This window comes from Thrips palmi, unplaced genomic scaffold, assembly GCF_012932325.1.
Source record: "Thrips palmi isolate BJ-2018 unplaced genomic scaffold, TpBJ-2018v1 HiC_scaffold_6, whole genome shotgun sequence".
Lineage (NCBI taxonomy): Eukaryota > Metazoa > Arthropoda > Insecta > Thysanoptera > Thripidae > Thrips > Thrips palmi.
The window spans coordinates 6,437,883-6,458,177 of NW_023144633.1; the positions used below are offsets into that span (position 1 = coordinate 6,437,883).

Genomic DNA, 20,295 nt, shown 5'->3' on the forward strand with positions numbered 1-20,295 from the left:
TTTTAAAACGGCCCAAATTTGAGTATGTTGTGCTGGAGGACTCCCTTGTGACTCCTGACCCTATTCCGAAGGCCATTTCGGCTCTTAACGATGTTTTATGGCGAAAAACTGGAGTGCTTTCAAGATGCGCCGTGTAGGTAGGCAACCCACCATCCACACCTTCTACAACTTAACCAGTGTCACGGGAAAAATCATTTTGACACCAAATAGAATGTGTCATAGATCATGGGGCACCGGGCTTCTGTTCCTTTGGCCCATAGCAACGTTCCATATGAATTTCAGTCTAATGTGAGGTGAGATGGTGGTGGACTGTGGTGAGTCTGGGCCATATGTAATTTCAATGATGAACAAAAATTACTAGTAGAGGAGTTGCCTTTTTATTTTTTACTACATACAAAAATACTATCACAAAATGGTAATAAAAACATCACATAGCATTATTATTAGCACTCATTAAAATAAACATTCATACGCAAGTTAAGGTTGGTCACAGAAATACAATTTCTTTAACACCCAAAAATATTTTGAAGTTCTGTAGTTATTATGTTTTAAAACCTATCAGAGCAAAAAAAAAAAAAGATTGCTTAAAAAATATTTTTCCCATAAAGTCAGTTTTTACACCCCAAAGGCTGTGAACAGTACATTTTTTTAAAACTATGATAATTACAAACAAAAAATAGAATTATTTACTACATATGTACTTATCTTGTCACACATATACACACCCGCGCACACGCAAAAAAGTCACAAACTAACATTTCATTTGACACGTCTTCAAGTTATGCAGCACTCAAATAGTCATAATGAGATCCATGGCATAATATCAGTAAAATGAACAGAAATCCCCTCAGATGAACTGAATTGCCGAAATCCATTTTCAACATGCTTTCATTCACTGATGCTAGCTCCATGCTGCTAAAAAAACAGCTGTCCATATCACAGGTGCACACCACATGCAGATATCAAAGCTAACAGCATGAACACAATAGCAGCTGTAGGATTCGTTGAACTAGAGCTCGATGACGGCGGTGGTGATGAAGCCATTGGTAATTGAGGCTTTTGAGTCGTTGGACTGACAACTTCTGTCTCTTTCAAGTCTGGAACATCCTTTCCACTGACTTCCAGAGGAAGGAAGAGCTGCAGATAAGGAAGCACACATGACCCACATGTTAGTTGCGGATGACATGATACGATACAAATACATTTGCGATTCAGATTCACTGTATTTGTATCTCGAAAATGGCTTAAAATTTGTGTTGAAAACACTTTTGCACAGTGGAGTAAGATTAGTTAAGTAGCTTGTGTCAAGGCGCTCATGCACAAAGGGAATGCAAAGAAAATCCGGATCCCATGTTATGTTTAGCTCAATTCATGAAGTTAGATGCATAATTTTTTTTTTGTGTGTGTGTTAGTAGCTTTGATGCTGCATAAATTTAGCTCATGGAGAAAATTGTGATGCAGTTCAACTAACAGCCAGATAATTAATTATCTGGAACATTGCACAAATAGGATTGTTTTGATTTGCCGATTCCCAACGCTCCCAGGACTCCCTGAGCTGTATTCTGGGCAATGCCTAACAAAGGCCGTCCTACCCAGCGGTTGCCAAATTTGCCTGGCTTTCCCTCGAACCATCCACCTAAACACACCTGTTCATGAAAATTACGTTAGATAAATAAAAGTATAATTATGGATGTGATAAAGAATGTCCACTACATCAAGTGCCCCAGCATAATTTTTTTAAAAATTAATAATTTAAATGGATGAGAGATAGGTAGAAGGCTGCAAGCCAACCACTCTTGATGCCGACCTAGCAGTTGTGGGATGCCATGTTATATTTCCTCAAACTGGAGTACAAGCCCCCCCTCCCCCCTCCCCTCCCCTCCACTCCTCAAGTTGAAGAGACTTGTTTCAACTCACAAACACTTCACCAAACTTAATATTTGATGGCTAAGAAAAAATTAAAAAAAAAAAAAACATTATGCTGGACCACCACATGAAGTTCAAGAAAAAAAGTGAAAATAATAAGAATAAATAGTTAGCCGTGGTGACAGTTTTTGTCCCAAGGCAAACGGAATCATCACTTAATTAATAGCGCATCATGCACCATGAGGCTTTCATGATGATTCTGTTAGCCCTGGGTGACAACCACTCTCCAGCATACGTTTGTCTGCACTGCGTCTTGGCTCCGCGGGCTCCAAAGGGAACGGTAGCTATTTTGCTGAGTACCAAAGAAGAAATAGAGGACATTAACAAAGGAGAGATAGAAGAAGTAGTTGCCCCAGTCGCAGGGATCTTTAGGAGCTTCTGTGAAACAGAACATAGTATCCGAGACTTTCCAAAAGTTAGTACAGCTAGTGCAAGGTCTACTAAGACTACACATGCCATTTCATCAGACAAGTCAACAGTGTTAGACCAGAAAGCAGAAGAACAGAGTAAACGGAAAGTGATGTTAGATTTTACTTTCCGAAAGGATCAAGACAGCCAAGAGTATTGGATCCAATCCGGTCGGTGTGCTGACTGCAGCAGACTGCAGCAGATCACAGCTGACAGCTGATCAGGGTGCTGACAGTGCTGACCAGGTCGCTGACACTCGTGCTGACCGAGGGTGAGGTGGGGCGGGGCAGTGCAAGGCGAGTCCCGCAGACTGCCGAACTCGCCGTCAGCCTCTAGGTTCGGCCTCACACTGCCACCGGCCACTCCGCACCAACGAAGACCCGGTTTCTTTGGTGAATAGTAAGTAAACACAACCTTCGTGCCGTGCCGTTAAGGTCTATGTACAGTACACGTGGCTAGTGCTTCAAATAATTAAATAAATAAATAAATAATTTTAAATAAATAGTGGAGCAGCTTTGCCAGACGCAGTGTCAGACATACGTTCCGGAGAGGCGGCTGAGAAAGAGCTGCCACCAGGCGGCAGTGGGGTGCGCGGCGTCGAACAGCCGCCATATCACCTGACAAGGAGTTGTGTCCCTGGAGCGGCCCTGCAGCTGTTGGCAGAGGATCTTGCGGCGACACTGGTTGTCGCAGGCCGGCCGCTCCGCGCTGTCGCGGTAGTAGTTCCTGCAAAAGGACGCCCAGGGTGTCCGTTGGAGCAGCACGCACGACGCGGGGGACGCCGCCCACAGTGGACCCGGACGCGTTTTGAGCTCCAGAGTCGCTAAATGGGACTCGAACCGAACGTGTGACCCCACCAATGGACTGCTCTCCGAACGAGGAATCCATTGGTGGGGTCACACGTACGGTTCGAGTCCCACTGAGCGACTCTGGAGCTCAAAACGCGTCTAGAGTTTTGGCCGCCTCCAGCGGTCTTCTGGCTCCCCCGTCCACTCACTTGTAGAACTCGTCGAAGAGGGCGTCGTTGGAGGCCATGTCCCGGACGAGCCTCGTCCAGCTCGAGGGTGTGAGCGACGGCAGGTTGTAGGCCTTGGCCGCGCTGTACAGACGCATCCACTCCGGGGTGCCCTCCCGGTTGGCCGCCTTCAGGTCCATGGTCCACGTGTCGTGGTCCACCACGCTCTGCAACACAAACCACGGGTGAGACGGGGCTTCGACTCCCGCCGGCGCCCATTTTTCCCTCGGCCTCACGTAGGTGGTGTCCGGGTGCTCGCCGTCCACGTAGTAGATCCGGTAGGCGGGGTTGGGCTTCTCGTAGGGCGTCACCGAGGGCGACACGTAGGCCACCGCGTAGGGGCGCAGCTTGTCCGGGACGGCGCGGTCGAAGAAGAGCTGGAACTCGTCCCAGTGGTTGTGCCCGAAGAACAGGCCGCTCACCGTGTTCTCATACCTGCGTGCGAAAGGACGCCGTCAGCCCCGGCCGCGCCCTACCAGTGACAGCAGTGGACCGATTCCACGCCGTCTCTCTCCGACAGCGGCGGAATCGGTCCGCGGCACAGTGGGTCAGAAGACCAGTGGAGGCGGCCGAAATTCTAGACGAGTTTAAGATCCAGAGTCGCTAAATGGGACTCGAACCGAACGTGTGACCCCACCAATGGATTGCTCTCCGAACGAGGAATCCATTGGTGGGATCACACGTTCGGTTCGAGTCCTGTTTAGCGACTCTGGAGCTCAAAACGCGTCTAGAGTTTTGGCCGCCTCCAACGGTCTTCTGGCCCACTGTGCGCGGGCTGCAGGGTAGCTGAGTCGTGCACGAGGTCGCACCGCAAGAGGATCTCGTCGAAGTTCCTGCTCCACACGGAGCGGCACTCCGGCGTGCCCGGCGGGATGTGCCCCACGACGAGCACCTTCTCGCCGGCCCGCTCCGCCTTCTGCAGCTCCTCCACCAGCCAGTGCAGCTCCTGGTCCGGGTCGTCGCTGTTGAGCAGCAGCCACCTGGAGGGACCGTCAGCGCACGCCGTTTTCAGACCGCCAAACTAAAACGAACACGAGAAGCGCCCTCTCCTGCCGCCCTGTGCTGCAGACCGATCCCGAGAGTCGCTCTCGCTGTCTCTCTCGCGCCGATACGGGACGCCCCATGAGTGCGAGAGAGACAGGGCGACGAGACCGACTCTCAGTCTGCTGCGCTCGGCGCGCTGGGGGACCCACCAGTTTTTGTCGTTGCAGAAGTTGGTGTTGATGGAGACGACGCGCAGGCCGGGCTTGAAGAGCACGCTGTAGAAGGCGCCGCGCCGCACCAGCCCCGACTGGTTGGCCGGCAACCAGTGCGCCCACTGCGTCGCCACCTCGTCGTAGAGCCAGCTCATGGACAAGCGGCCCGTCACCGTGGACGGCGAGAAGCTGCAACAACCAGTCACTTCAGAAACAGTTCAGAGCTGTGGCACAGTGGACCAGAAGACCGGTGGGGCGGCCAAAATTCCAGACGCGTTTTGAGCTCCAGAGTCGCTGAATGGGGCTCGAACCGAACGTGTGACCCCACCAATGGACTGCTCTCCGAACGATGGGGTCAGGCGTTCGGTTCGAGTCCCATTTAGCGACTCTGGAGCTCAAAACGTGTCCAGAGTTTTGGCCGCCTCCGCCGGTCTTTTGGCCCACTGTCTCGCCCCGACACACTCGAATTCCCAGTGCACTGACCTGTTGACGGGCACGGCCTCGTGGTTGCCGAGGGCGGGGAACACGGGCACGCCGGGGAAGGCGCGCAGGATCATGTCGGTGGTGAGGCGCAGGATGCTCAGACTCTCCTCGCGCGTCTGGTTCCAGATGTCGTGCGGCTGCAGGTCACCCGTCCACAGGATGCCGTCCAGGTCCTGGCAGCACGCGACAGTAGCAGTGGCAAGTCACGTCACTCCGTCTCTGTCGCACTCACAGGGCGTCCCGAATGGGTGCGAGAGAGACAGAGCGACGAAAGGCCTCTCTGGCAAGCGCAAATCCAGAGGAAGGGGGAAAATGATAATTGACCCTTAGATAGCCGCTTGAAAGGACGACAAAAAGCAAGTAGCCACTTTGCGTGCCCCTCGGGCCGCCACCGCCTTACGGGGTGCTCCTTGGCGATGTGCTGCAGGGTGTTCTCCAGCAGGGCGACGGGGGCGTCGCAGCGGCCGTAGTCGCCCCACTTGCCCGCCAGGCGCTTGCCGTTGGCCGGGCCGCTGGTGCCCCTGCAGCACAGCGGCAGCTCGCAGTCCGCCAGCGAGCCCTCCTTGTAGTGCGGGTCCACGTGCGTGTCGGACAGCTGCAGCAGCTTGAGTCGCGGCGCGCCGGCCTGCGGGGCAGAAGGTCGCGGGTTCAAACACCGCGCTCAGAGAGCGTAATTACAGACGCGTTGAGCTCCAGAGTCGCTAGATGGGACTCGAATCGAGCGTGTGACCCCACCAATGGATTGCTCTCCGAACGAGGCAACCATTGGTAGGGTCACACGTTCGGTTCGAGTCCCATTTAGCGACTCTGGAGCTCCAAACGCGTCTGGCGTTTTGGTCGCCCCCAGCGGCCTCCTCTGGCCCAGCCCACTGTTCCGCACTTGCCTTCGGCTCGCGCTCGGGCTCCACGGGGGGCTTCGGTCCCGGGGGCAGCTCCACTGTCCAGTCGTGCTTCCGGTCGAAGTCATCACCGCAATCGTCCGTGAAGGCGTACGAGCAGATCTCGTTGGGCGTCAGGTTGGTGTTGTTGATGATGTACACTACTTCCGGCTGCAGGCATCAAATAAAAATACAAAATAAAAAAAAACTTTTTTCAAACTTTTTTTTGTAACGAGAGGGAGTGTTTGAACACGTGACGTACCGCGAAGAGCCTGATGACGCCGTCGCACACGGCGGGCTCCTGCACGCGGTACAGCTTGCACTGCTCCGTGAGCGTATTGGCGACGTCCTCGTCCGTGGCGCCGTCCTTCACCTTCTTCTGGATCAGCCCCGTCGCTGCGCAGAGCACGGCCGTCAGACACCCACACTGCGAAGCTCGGCGGAGCCACATGGCGCGACGAACCGAAGCGACTCACCAACCACGCAGATGAAGCACTTCCCCTTGCCGATGAACGCGTTGCCGACGGCCTGCGCCGCCTGGCCGAGCACACCGGCCTGCAAAGCCAAGAAAAAGAATTTAAAAACCGAGATTCGAACCCGCGGCCGTCCCCGTCGCAAGCCCGTCGCTGACCGCTCGGCTGTCAGCGCTAGCGCAAGCTTACCCGGGTGCCGATCTCCATGGCGGCGTTGTCCGCCGGGGCGCCGCCGTCGTCGCTGCCCGTCACGACGTACTTGTCGACGTCCGAGACCGCCGTCGCGTTCCTGGGGCCGCCGCGGCCGCCGCCAGGCCGGGCCAGGCCAGCGCGCACAGCAGCACGGCCAAGGCCAGGGGCCGCGCCACGGGCCGGGCCATCTTGACCTGCAACGGCAAGCACAGTTTGTAGAGTCGGCCGCTGTGCTCTTTGACTCAGCGGCTCTTTGACAGTGGCGCGGACCCTCAAGCGTCTTCGGCCGCCCCGCCCCGCCGCGCCCCGCCTCCCTGCAGCAGGCCTCCTTCATGCCGGCTCGCTAATTAGGCCTCGGATTGCAGTTCCGGCCAACAAAAACAACAACAAAAACAACAACATGGGAAAGAAACGAGCGATGCCATTTCAGAGTGGAGTGGCTTTTCAAACTCCAGCTGTCGTCCCGTCCCGTTCCGTCCGCCACGAGGAGAGCCTGACTGAAAAGGGAAACAGAGGTCACCGCGGCAGCGCCGGGCAGTGCGGCCCGGGGCCTCCGGGGCCTCCGGGGCCTCCGGGCGCTGCCTGCTTCCGGTGTCGCGTCCACTGGACACCGGCGGAAAAGACACTGCTGCCGCTGACTCCGGCCGACGCGCAGAGACGTACGTTCGGCCGGAAACGGGGCTGGAAACGGCGAGTGCCCGGAAGTGCACCGCACAGCGGCACAGCGCGACCGGTCCTAATTTCCAAGCCAAATGGCGATGACGACGGGCCGCGTCGCTCTGTCTCTCTCGCACTCGTGGCGCGTCTCGCGGAGGTGCGAGAGAGACGGCGCCAAGTGGATGGAAAGGCGATGCAGTTCGAGAGTGTCACCGCCTTGCCGCCGCTTGCCGCCCGGTCGGGGAATGAGAACCGGTCCGGTGCAGCGGAAGTGGGGGGCGGAGAGGGGGCTAGGTCAAGGTCTTCCCCGCGCCGAGCCACAGGCCAGCGCCGCACCGCGCGCCGCGCCTAACGCGCCGGGACCTTAATGCAGTGATGCGTTCGTGCAGGCGAGCCATTCCGAAAGGCCGTGCCGTCGCTCTGTCTCTCTCGCACCCTGTGGGGGCGCCCCGTGAGTGCGAGAGAGACAGAGCGACGCTGCGGATTCAGTCCGGGCCTTGGCCGGGCTGTGCCCATTCTCCGCGTCCTTCGAGGCCTTTCGCCGCCAGGGCCAGGCCAGGGCCCTGCAGGGTCGGCGGGATTTGGCCCTCCCCCTCCCCCTCCCCCGACAGGTTGATGCGCTGCGCATTTCGGGGCGGGCCGGAGGAGGGGGGGGGATATTGAACTCCTTCCAGAGCAGCCCCTCGGTAAATAAACACCACCTCATGACCTGCCAGGCTGCGCATACGTGCGGGCCCGGGGCACCTCCCTACGTCCCTCAACTTCACGCCCACGTCACAGTGGGCCACAAGACCGGCGCCGGCGGCTGAAACTCGAGACGCGTTTTGGGCTCCAGAGTCGCTAAACAGGACTCGAACCAAACGTTTGACCCCACCAATGGACTCCTCGTCCGGAGAGCAATCCATTGGTGGGGTCACACGTTCGGATCGAGCCCCAATTAGTGACTGTGAAGGACCAGGATTTTGACCGCCTCCACCAGTCTCTGGCCCACTGTGCACGTGTGGTCGAGGACCGCAGCGCCCAGACAGGACCTTCACGTCCAGACTTCTGGACCAAGGACCTCGGGGCTTTCACTCCCACATAATGGTGTGGCCGTGGTCCTTAACAGTTATCACAACGATGTCCCGCGGCAGCAGCCGCACTTCCCCTCGGGTCCCCGCGGCTCGCCGTGGTTCCCCCGGTTCCAGCCGTGTTCCGTTTCCAGTCAAGTTTTACGAGCCAATAGGCTGAGGGCTGGGAGCCAGGGCAGCCCCCTCCCCGGGCGTGGCGTGGCGTCCACACACGTGCCGAGCATCGCCAAGAGCAAGAAAACAGATAAACTGGTCGCGTACACATCATGTTGCAGGCAAAGGGGAGGAAAAAGAAGAAGAAATGGCGGAAAAAGTGGCGTCGGCCGCGGCGCGGTTCGACTCCGGAGCAGGAGGAAAAGTTGTTGGCAACCGTGTTAAACTATTTAGAAAGCAATAAAACAAATCAATTAAAAGGCCTAGGGAGGCCGATATCGGAAACGGGGCCCCGTCATGTTTCGGTAGGTACACCGTCGGGCGGAACAGCACGGCCGGGGCCTTCCGAGCGCGCCAGAGCGAACTTGAAAAGAAAAAGACGGTTGAAACAAAAAAGTCCAAACGGTACGGAGATGCGTGGCGTGCGCAGTCTGGGTTCCCACAGGTGTGAACCAAGCCGCTCAGCCTCGCACCTGCCAGTGCTTTCGTCCTTTAATTCCATCTTTTTGAAAAATACTGTTAAAATGATTGGTTTATAACAGGAAGGATTCTCGAAGGATTCAACAACCAACACAGGATTGGCTTTGACGTTGTTTTTTTTTAAAAATAAACATTTTAAAAAATTGGTTTTATTTCTTTCTTCTCCTTTAAGTACCATTCACAGGTGCTATTTTCCCAGCCTGGCCTTTAACAGTGGTACTTTCTGGGTGCTCCAGACAACCATAGTCACAGCACCGTCACCTCACCTCAACGAGGCCGTCCTTCGCGTCGGCCGTGCCGTGCCATGCCGAGCAGCGCAGCCGCGCAAAACAGGTACCGTCATTACTATTCCGCGGCGCGCGGACGTTGCCAAGTTTTGTGGCCGATTCGACTCGCCGCCGGGGATCGGCTCGGCCCCAGTGTACCATCACGCCGGCGACTCGAGAAACACAACAAACACGTGAAGCGGCGAGCGCCTGCCGCCCAGGCCGTCCCGTCGAGCCGGCGCGTCTTGCGGGACTGCCTACCCGGCCTTCGTCAGGGGCCATGGCTTGCCGACTGCCTGCGCACAGTGGACAGGAAGAACGGCGCAGGCGGCCAAAACTCTAGACAGAGTCGCTAAATGGGACTCGAACCGAGCGTGTTACCCCACCAATGGATCGCTCTCCGAACGAGGAATCCATTGGTGGGGTCACACCTTGGAGGAGGTCACACGTTCGGTTGGAGTCCTGTTTAGCGACTCTGGAGCTCAAAACGCGTCTAGAGTTTTGGCCGCCTGCGCCGGCATTCAGGCTCACTGTACTGCGGGCCACTCCTTTGGTAAATTTGCTTGTCACTCCAGCGCCCATCCGTTTTAAATGCCAAAATTGGGCCTCCTTGGTCCAGATCACCCTCACCGAAATTTGGCACTCCGGTGGCCTGAGACGCCAAATTTAGACATTCCCAGAGTGTCTTTTTCTACACCCGACCGCGGCGGATACACTATCCGCGGCTTCCACCCTAGGCTTCCGCCGTCGGCACGCTCGCTGACGCCGAGCTGCTGACCCGACACGACACTGGCTGCCTCGCGCCTCGCATCGAAAGACCGCCACGCCCAGCATGGCCTAGCCTGGCCCGGCCCAGCCCCACAGTGGGCCAGAAGACCGGTGGAGGCGGCCAAAACTCTAGACGCGTTTTGAGCTCCAGAGTCGCTAAATGGGACTCGAACCGAACGTGTGACCCCACCAATGGATTGCTCTCCAAACGAGGAATCCTCTGGTGGAGTTACACGTTCGGTTCGAGGCCTTTTTAGCGACTCTGGAGCGCAAAACGCGTCTAGAGTTTTGGCCGCCTCCACTGGTCTTCTGGCCCACTAGTGGGCCCGGCCCGGCCCGCAACGTTTCACTTTCGTCCGATGCAAGCCGCGCTGCAGCGCCGCGCCGGCGGCATCGCTGCCGGTTTCCTAACGCGAGGTCGCGGACCGCGCGCGCCAACAACAACAAAAAGCCGCTACACAGTGCGGCCACCGCGGCGCACAGTGTGCCGCACACGCCACGCCAGCAGCGCTTCCGACAGACATCATCCCGATAAAGGCCAGCCTCAGCCTCCGTGGGCACTCGCACTGAGAAAACCTTACAAACTATTTTGGGCCTTACAAAGAAAAGTAGTTTGTATAACAAAGTATTTTGAGCATACGTAAGCTTACAAAGAAAATACTTCGTAATTTACGAACTATTTCTTCGTATAACAAAGTATTTTAGTTTGTTATACGTATGCTCAAAATACTTCGTAAGGTTTTAAGAGTGCGTTACGTCACAAACTTTCAATGTGGGTCAGGTGAGGTCACTTCTAGCGCGCATCCAGCCTCTCTCTAGCTAGCGCTCATCCTCGCCGGCAGCAACAACAACAACAACAACAAGGCGTTGCTTCCGCGGGGCGGAAAAGACGGTACGGTCACTTCTTGACTCCAACTCCACTCGGGGACACCTCTCCTGGCCGCCGCCTGCAAGGCCCCCTGCCCACGCTCTTTTCAACGACTTGCCAACTTTCTTCGCAGCCACAGTTCCAAGCCCCCTCGTGGGGCCCGCGCCGCCCCCGCGCCGCCCCTGTGCACCGCCCCCGCGGCCCTTGAGGCCCCGCGGGGTGGCGGCCTAAGAGATTGGAAGCAAGAGCGACGCCGCCGCGCCGCCGCCCCGCCGGCGGCAGGCATATAGGTGGGCCGCAGGAATTTGTCTGAGCACGCCGCCTGGGGTGCGCCGCGCAGTGGGCCAGAAGACCGGCGCCGGCGGCCAAAACTCTAGACGCGTTTAGAGCTCCAGAGTCGCTAAACAAGACTCGAACCGAACGTGTGACCCCACCAATGGATTCCTCGTTCGGAGGGCAATCCATTGGTGGGGTCACACGCTCGGTTCGCGTCCCATTCAGCGACTATGGAGCTCAAAACGCATCCGGGATTTTGACCGCCTGCACCAGTCCTCTGGCCCACTGCGCACCACCGGAAAAAAATTTTGTTCGGGCGAGGATTCGAAGCCGGGCCAGGCGGCATGTACTCACGGACTGGACGACGGCCTACACGGCGCTGCGCTTCGGTACCGACTGCGCGTCAGCCGCGATGGACATGCAAAGCTAAGGGGTGGGGGAGCGCTGGGGTGGCCGCCGCGTCGGGGTGTTCCCCGTTAGGGGTCGATGGTGGACGGCGAGTCAAATTACACGCCATCGGCAGGGCCGGTGACGTCACGTCAATCACTCCACCCTTTCACTCGGAGAACGGGACCGCAGCGCAGCTTGCCCGAATTTCGACAAAATAACAGACAAATAGTCACTTTGGCTCGGCGCCGCCTGCCATCTCCACAAGGCTTTAATTTTAAAAAGACTACTTCAACACTTCAAAAAAAAAAAATGTGTTTTGTAAATCTAACCGTGTACACAGTATACAGCAAATACTGCGTACATGCCATGTGTTCAGTGCCTGCCGGCACAGTGTACACAGTTGGGTTGACGGAGCGGCAGGCCCGTTTGCGAAGGCACGCCCGGTGTCACGCATTGGCCCAGAGGTGCGATTCGTTTTTGCGAAAGTGAAAGTGCGGCGCCGCGACAGTGTAAGTAAGTACGCGCCGCGGCCAGACGCAATGCACAGTGGGCCAGAAGACCGGTGGAGGTGGACAAAACTCTAGACGCGTTTTGAGCTCTAAAGTCGCGAAATGGGACTCGAACCGAACGTGTGACCGACCACACCAATGGATTCCTCGTTCGAAGAGCAATCCATTGGTGGGGTCACACGTTCGGTTCGAGCCCTGTTTAGCGACTCTGGAGCTCAAAACGCGTCTAGAGTTTTGACCGCCTCCACCCGTCTTCTGACCCACTGTGCAATGACCGGCCTTGTTTTCTTCGCCTCGTTCGAATCCACTCAGCGTCACGCCGACACAAGCTCCGCGCGACCCGCGTCAAATATTCAATGTCCCCCCCTCAAAAAAAATTACCGAAAAAAAATACGATTTCAAGAAATCCTAGGAGTCACGAAGTCAATTTGATTATTGTGTAAGAGTGTGGAGAAAGAAAAGAAGTGGTGTTGTGAAGTTGTGGCTCAGGGGACTACCAATGGCAGTGGTACCAATGTGGTCGATGTGCCATCCGTCGAAATTTAAACTTGACAATAAATAGAAATCAAAATGCTGGAAAATTCAAAAAATTCCAATGCTAATGTATTCCGCAGTGTTCTGACAATGGAACATCTTTGAAGTCCATCATGATTAAAATGTTCTTAGCAGAAAGAAGTCAGTAAATTAATTTTCTCGGGTTGGCAACTATTTTCTCGGCGTCTGCGCCCTTGCGAAAATCGCGAAGCTGAAAGCGCCAGCAGTCGCGCATTAAAACTGCCCCTCCATTGTTGTGGACGTTGAATTGTTTGGCTTGTTTCAAAAGGCTATGGTTCTCTAGTCATGTTTTCTTCAATTCTGTGTAATAGTTCTCCCTTACAACGTATCAACACCACGACGGTTGGTTTGACAAACTTCATAAACTCGGGAGGGATGGTTTCGAAACGCGGGTGAGTCTTGTTCGAGGAACATGAGCACTGCAAGTCGCGAGGTGGAGCGAAGTGGTCCTAGTGCTAACTGAATCACAACAACAACACTGCGCATGTCCAAAAACACTCCAATCAAGAAGTATTATTGGATAGTTCTACCCGAAAAACTGCGTTCGAACCGGCACCAATTCTATTGTTGCATCTTGTCTACCTGCAGTCAAAGAAATTTTTCATTTCGAACGTTGCTTTTTCAGCTTTTGGAGTAAGCTGTACAGACCCAAAAAGAAGCTCCGCTATTGGTCCGCCCCGGCTCGGCTCCCCCCACTCCCTTTTTTTTCCTTTGACGAGTCGAGTTTTGCCATGGAAACGGCGATTTTGACAGCAAATTTCTCAAAATTGGCCACCAAATTTTTGACCAGATTTCAACATCAGAATCAGCGTTCAAAGTTCTACTAGTCTGCAAAATCTCATTAAAATCGTATAGAAAACTTCCGAAATGCATAAAGGGCCACACAAATCAAATCTCGAGCCGGCTGAGTCCTGGGTATACTATAAGGCTACTTCGTGCCTAAAAAGGGGACCAAACGAAAAGGGAAAAACGCGGTGGGAATAATAATGGAAACTTCCCGCGTGCGCGTGCGTCCCAAATGGCAGGTGGTCTCAGCACTCCGCGCTCCGCCGCGCTCCGCGGTGGCCGATCGAAACCCAAAACTAAACGCGGGGTATCATTACCAGGCTCGTTGCCTCGCTGCCTCAGTGCCTCGCCGGCCGCGTAAATCGCCGGCAATTGCCGCCAGAGGGCGCGCGGCGCGCGGTCCGCGGCCACCTTGGCGCCGCACAGTGGGCCAGAAGACCGGTGGAGGCGGCCGAAACTCTAGACGCGTTTCGAGCTCCAGAGTCGCTAAACAGGACTCGAAGCGAACGTGTGACCCCACCAATAGATTCCTCGTTCGGAGAGCAATCCATTGGTGGGGTCACACGTTCGGTTCGAGTCCTAGTTAGCAGCTCTGGAGCTCAAAACGCGTCTGGCTGGAATTGTGACCGCCTCCACCGGTCTCCTGACTCACTGTGCACCAGAATGCGCAGTGACCAAGTCAGACTTTCAGTCGACGTCTTGTTTTTGCTGTCGCTTTTTTTGCATTGTTTCTTTCCGTCACCGCGCGTCAAACTTTCGTGGACGCGGCTGGAAATTTGGCGCGGCAGTGGCGGTGGACTGCGTGGGGCCGTGGGTCCGAGGGGCAGGGGGCAGGGCTAGGCAGGGCGGGACAAGCCTCGCCGCTTCCTCGTTGGAGCGGAACCGGCGGCTGTTCCGTCGCTCTGTCTCTGTCGCACTCGTGGGCAGGTCCGCACGGGTGCGAGAGAGACAGAGCGACTTCGGAATCATTCGGCAGTGGTACGGCTCCAGCTATCACGCCACGCTGGAAAACAACGCGCCGTGCATCTGGTCGCAAAAAAGAGTGTTTTTTTCGCGTTTTACAGTGTGTGGTGGAGCGTGCCGCGTCCAGCCAGCGTGCTGCGTGTGTCATCCGACGTGTCGTTGCGTCGCAAGGCCGCTGCGTCAGACTTCCGGACAGCCGGCCTGCTGCAGCCACTTGGAGGCGTGGCGATGTTGCGGAATCGAATCGAATTGGCTGGTTCCTTTTCCAACACAGAACCAGCAGCCAAACAAAGTAAAGCCCCTTCCCCGCTCATTTGGGGCCAAGCCTGGCCGGGCACAGTGGGCCAGAAGACCGGTGGAGGCGGCCGAAACTCTAGACGCGTTTTGAGCTCCAGAGTCGCTAAACGGGACTTGAACCAACGTGTGACCCCACCAATGGATTGCTCTCCGAACGAGGAATCCATTGGTGGGGTCACACGTTCGCTTCGAGCCCTGTTCACCGACTCTGCAGCTCAAAACGCGTCTAGAGTTTTGTCCGCCTCCGCCGGCCTTCTGGCCCACTGTGGCGGGCCGGGCCGGGCCTGCCAGGAAGGGAGTGGACACTGGCTGCACTGGCGTGACGTCAAAGTGCGGCGGCACGATCGGCGCCCTGCCTGCGCTTCGCAGTGCTTCGGTGGCGTGACTACGACTCCCACGTAGGCTATCTGCCGCCACGGCACTGTTGCAGGCCACGCGGCACCACGCGGCACAAAAACAACGGACTAGCCCTAGATGCACGCCGCGGATCACAGCGCTACTGTTAATCGAGTCGCGTGGATGCCTCCCTCCAAGCCGGCGGAGGGCCGAGAGTCGTTTCCGTCGCTCTGTCTCTCTCGCACCAATACGGGACGAGCCGTGAGTGCGAGAGAGACAGAGCGAACGGCTCTCGTAATCAGGCTCGGACTGGCCAGGGCAGACAGGCAGAAAAATCTGCCGGGGCCATTCGGGTTTGGGACCAGTAACGTCACAAAGTTGGTCAAAGAGTCCTAGTATATATAGGACGAAAGTAGCCGTTTTCGCTGATTTTGGGCGGCCACTGCGTCCGATCTAATTGCGGTCAACGGCCTCCCTCGACGCCCTAGTATTCTTAAGACCCTACTCTTTCATGCCCTGTATCGGGAAGACGTTGACCACAACGATTTTGGCTTTGACCGCAACGATTTTCCGACCAAGTTGGTCAAAAAGTGGTTGAATCTCGGAAATTTGCTGATTTTGCTGACTTTGGGTGGCCACTGTGTCCAATCTAGTCGCCGCAAAAGGCCTCCCTCGACGTCCTAGTATTCTTAAGACCCTACTCTTCCATGCCCTGTATTGGGAAGACGTTGACCACAACGATTTTGCCTTTGACCGCAACGATTTTGGGACCAAAGTTGGTCAAAAAGTGGTCGAATCTCGGAAATTTGCTGATTTTGCTGACTTTGGGCGGGCACTGTGTCCAATCTAGTTGCCGTAAAAGGCCTCCCTCGACGCCCTAGTATTCTTAAGACCCTACTCTTCCATGCCCTGTATCGGGAAGGCTATTGACCGCAACTAGTTTGGGAGCGGTAGCCTCACAAAGTTGGTCATGAAGGGCAAAAACATAATGATGATCGGGGGCCTTTTGCGGTCTTATCCGCTGGGGCCTTTTGGGGGCCAGGGCCAGTCCGAGCCTGCTCGTAATCAGCCTGCAGGGCTAAAGCCAACCACGTGCTGGCTCCCATGGACCGGCCGGTGCTGCGCGCGGAATTCATCGAGGACTCTCATGCGTTTGATTCAAAGCCCGGTTTGAGGACGCCGGGGCTCCGACTGCACTGCATGGTCCTGTCCACGGAGGGAATCCTTTGGCTAGCCAATAAGAGGACCGCTCTTTGGCGGGAGATGCCAGCCTGGTCTTTGATTGGCTGCCGAGCCAGTCTAATGATGCGCCTGCCGGCCGACAGAGGAAAGCCCCCGGGCGGCACGGCACTGCCAGGCCAGGGCACTGCCAGGCCAGGGCACTGCCAGGCCAGGGCACTGCCAGGCCAGGGCACTGCCAGGCCAGGGCACTGCCAGGCCAGGGCACTGCCAGGCCAGGGCACTGCCAGGCCAGGGCACTGCCAGGCCAGGGCACTGCCAGGCCAGGGCACTGCCAGGCCAGGGCACTGCCAGGCCAAGGCACTGCCATGGCGTGCACAGACCACGTGACGCGATGACCGGGGTACCTGTTGCCGACCGCCCCGGGCCCAGCGCGGCCCAGACTGCCGTCTCTCTCGCACGGCCACGGGACGCGCCTCGAGTGCGAGAGAGACAGAGCGCCGTTCGGACTCGGTCTGCCGTGCCATCCATCAATGGCGGCGACGCGGCGACGCACAGTGGCGTGGCGCACTGCAGCTGCGACGTGGGACTCGAACCCCCGCACAGTGGGCCAGAAGACCGGTGGAGGCGGCCAAAACTCTAGACGCGTTTTGAGCTCTAAAGTCGCTAAATGGGACTCGAACCGAACGTGTGACCCCACTAATGGATTGCTCTCTGAACGAGGAATCCATTGGTGGGGTCACACGTTCGCTTCGAGCCCTGTTCACCGACTCTGGAGCTCAAAACGCGTCTAGAGTTTTGGCCGCCTCCACCCGTCTTCTGGCCCACTGTGCCCCGGCCTGCCGTCCTTTTCGTCGCTGTCTCTCTCGCACTCGCAGGGCGCCGCGTGTGCGTGCAAGAGGGACAGAGCGACTGCCTGCTGGGTGCTAATACTTTTCGCAGACAGAGACGGATCTGCAGACTGAATCCGAGAGTCGTTTTCGTCGCGCTCTCCCTCTTGCACTCGTAGGGCGTCTCGCACGAGCGCGAGAGAGACAGAGCGACGAAAACGACTCTCGGAGCCAGTCCGTGTGTGGAGCGCGTCAAGCACTGCGCCGGGCTGAAGGCTGCTGCGCGGGGCTGCGCTAGGCGTTGCGTAAGGTAATTGCACTCCACTGGAAGGTGAACAGACGCTATTTGCAGTGGAGCGGCTCCAGGCGGGTCTCGGCGCTTCGTCAGCCTTGGTCGTCGCTCTGTCTCTGTCGCACTCATGGGCCGTTCCCTATAGGTGCGAGAGAGACAGAGCGACGAAACGGTCCTACGGAGAGAGGCGGCTGCGCTTCCATCCAGCAACCGGACAAATCCAGCCTGGCAAGGGCGCCGGAAGTGGGGTGCGGGGGGGGCGACTTGACCCCCCCAAAATCTGGTGGGGGGGGCATCGCCCCCCCCACTTTCAGACACAAAAGTGCCATTTTGAGCTCGAAATAGAGAGAAAAATATAGCAAAGTCGCAAATTCTTTGATTTTCGGCTTCTTGCTCGCTTCGCTCGCAGGTTTTCTTAATTTTCCTCCATTATTTTGCCGTTTGGCTCGCTTCGCCCACCAATAAAGCGTGTGATTATGCTCTAAAAATGGCAAAAGTTGTGTTAAAGTCTAGAATTGTATGAATTTTCGCTTTAAGCTCGCTTCGCTCGCTGGATTTGGAACACTATTAGAGAAGTCTAAACCGTATTGGGTGTTGCCCCTTAACGGTAGGCAACACAACAATTTTTCATAAAAATTTCGCCCCCCCCACCAGAAAGTACTTCCGGCGGCCCTGCAGCCTGGCCCGCTCCTCGGCAACGTGTTGACCGGCTCCAATCGTAGCGCGGTTCGCGAGGCGTGGACTCTATTGAGTTGCGTGGTCACAAGATTCAGGGCCAACATTTCGGATCATGACACGTTTTGCCTGCTGAAGGCTCGTTGCCTACACGCGGAGGGGGCTTATGACCACCATGTCCCTCCCCCTCTGGAGTCGCCACTGTGACGCGTGTTCAAACATCAAGGAAAGTAAGACTTTCGGGCCGCCAGAGCAGGAGTCGGCAGCATTCCCACCAACCTCGACCAGTCCAGTCCAGCCACCTCCCGGACGGCGTGGAAGTTCCCGAAGACTGCTGTTCTGGGCCGGCGCCAAAAATCCGAGAGAAAACAAGAAAAACAGAAAGAGGCACTAATTGTAGGCGAGCTGTACCGGCCGAGCCGTGGAGCGCTGCGGAGTCGATGGTGGCGGAGGGAAGGGAAGTGCCCTGTTCGCCCTGCAGACTGCAGGCACACCCCACAGTGGGCCAGAAGGCCGGTGGAGACGAAAACCCCGCACGCGTTTTGAGCTCCAGAGTCGCTAAACGGGACTCGAACCGAACGTGTGACCCCACCAATGGATTGCTCTTCGAACGAGGAATCCATTGGTGGTGTCACACGGTCGGTTCGGGCCCTGTTTAGCTCAAAACGCGTCTCGAGTTTTGGCCGCGCCCACCGGTCTTCTGGCCCACTGTGCACCCCAAGTTCCCACAGACTCTCGTGACTATCTCGTGTAACGTCAAACACGGCCGATGTGGCCCGCCGCGCCGATACACCGATACAGAAGTAAGTCACCGAAGCAGCGACAACAAGAGCGGGGCCTTTGTCTCACTTTTACTTCCTTTTGATTTCAACAAAACAACAACAATAATAATAGCGAAACTTACAGCTCGACGCTCAAAGTAATCCAAAACTCGGCGGGTGCGATCAGCTCCGATCCATATCCACAGATCACAACGCAATGCACGCTACACTGTCACTTTCACTCTATTTCGTTGTTGGTTTTCTTTCTTTCGACACGAAATGAATCAAGCACCGTTTTATCGCGGTCTGCCGGAAGCGCTGGTCCAGCCCAGCCGCGCACGCGACACGCCAAGAGACACGGCAGCGGCAGCGCGAGTGTCTCCGCCGGAGCATCGAAACCGTCTGCACTGTAAACACGGCAAGCAGCAGACGCCGCGCGCCGCGCCACGCAGCGACTGGCGGGGCACGCCTGGCACGCCGAGGCGACAGGAGAGGGGGAGGGGGCGGCGAGGTGCTCGGAAGGCTCGGAGCGACGGGACGGACGGGACGTGAAGACGTGAACGTGGCGGAGAAAGGCGGACCGCAGACGGCCCGACAGACAGACAGACAGACAGACAGACAGACAGACAGCCGGTCTGACAGACGGATAGACGGACTGACAGACAGACAGACAAGCTGACAGACTGACAGACAGACGGACGGACGGACGGACAGACAGGCGGACGGGCGAGGCAGGTGATGTGCCGGTACCGGTTCGACGTGCTGGCTGTGCTGGCGGTGCACAGTGGACCAGAAGACCGGTGGAGGTGGCCAAAACTCTAGACGCGTTCTGAGCTCCAGACTCCAGAGTCGCTAAACAGGACTCGAAGCGAACGTGTGACCCCACCAATGGATTCCTCGTTCGGAGAGCAATCCATTGGTGGGGTCACACGAACGTTTCGATGTGCTATTTAGCGACTCTGGAGCTCAAAACGCGTCTGGAGTTTTGGCCGCTGCGCCGGTCTTCTGGCCCACTGTGTGCTGGCTCCACTGCCGCTCACCGCCCATGTCCAGCTGCCCCAGCTGCCTGCATTCCCGGCCAAACGGGCCGAACGCACGGATCTGCATCATGAACCCGTGCGACCCCGGCCCAGGCGGCTCGTGCCGTCTCTCTCGCTCTCGTGCGGGTCAGCCGTGGGTCCTGTGGGTGCGAGAGAGAGAGAGGAGAGAGAGGAGGGAGAGAGAGAGAGAGAGAGAGAGAGAGAGAGAGAGAGAGAGAGAGAGAGAGAGAGAGAGAGAGAGAGGCGGAGTGGCTGGGAAGCGTGGCGGACTCGGCGGAGCGCCCGAAGGTAGGCAGCCCATCGTGCGGCGAAGCGGCCCGGGCGGCCCGAGCGCACGGCGGCCTCCAGCCAGCCAGCACACTGCTAGAGCACGCGCCTGCGGACAGAAAAACAGGCGCGTTCCGCGCATTAGTGACCGGCAGGCTTTTACCTCTATCGGTTGCAGTCGCGCTGCGCTGGCAAGACTCCCGGCTCACAGTGGGCCAGAAGACCGGAGGAGGCGGCCAAAACTCCCGACGCGTTTTGAGCTCCAGAGTCGCTAAATGGGACTCGGACCGAACGTGTGACCCCACC

At 56.8% G+C, this 20,295-nt stretch overlaps 1 protein-coding gene across 3 annotated transcripts; it reads right to left on the reverse strand.

The window, feature by feature from the left end:
* Window positions 1-354: 354 nt before the first annotated feature.
* On the reverse strand, window positions 355-19,127 carry LOC117651756 (sphingomyelin phosphodiesterase-like). Of its 3 annotated transcripts, none has more exons than XM_034396070.1 (13): window positions 18,826-19,124; window positions 6,569-6,765; window positions 6,383-6,461; window positions 6,169-6,302; window positions 5,913-6,077; window positions 5,429-5,653; window positions 5,029-5,201; window positions 4,543-4,734; window positions 4,159-4,329; window positions 3,586-3,784; window positions 3,332-3,516; window positions 2,952-3,060; window positions 355-1,137 (listed from the first exon to the last, which is right to left on the reverse strand). In XM_034396070.1, exons 2-13 carry the CDS (start codon window positions 6,584-6,586, stop codon window positions 937-939), a joined length of 1,851 nt encoding a protein of 616 aa, XP_034251961.1. In that variant the 5' UTR covers window positions 6,587-6,765; window positions 18,826-19,124; the 3' UTR covers window positions 355-936. The 3 variants fall into 3 exon arrangements, with proteins under 3 accessions (XP_034251961.1, XP_034251963.1, XP_034251962.1); XM_034396072.1 differs by having other exon boundaries at window positions 942-1,137; window positions 2,875-3,060; window positions 18,826-19,127; XM_034396071.1 differs by having other exon boundaries at window positions 996-1,646; window positions 18,826-19,127.
* Between the last annotated feature and the right edge of the window lie 1,168 nt (window positions 19,128-20,295).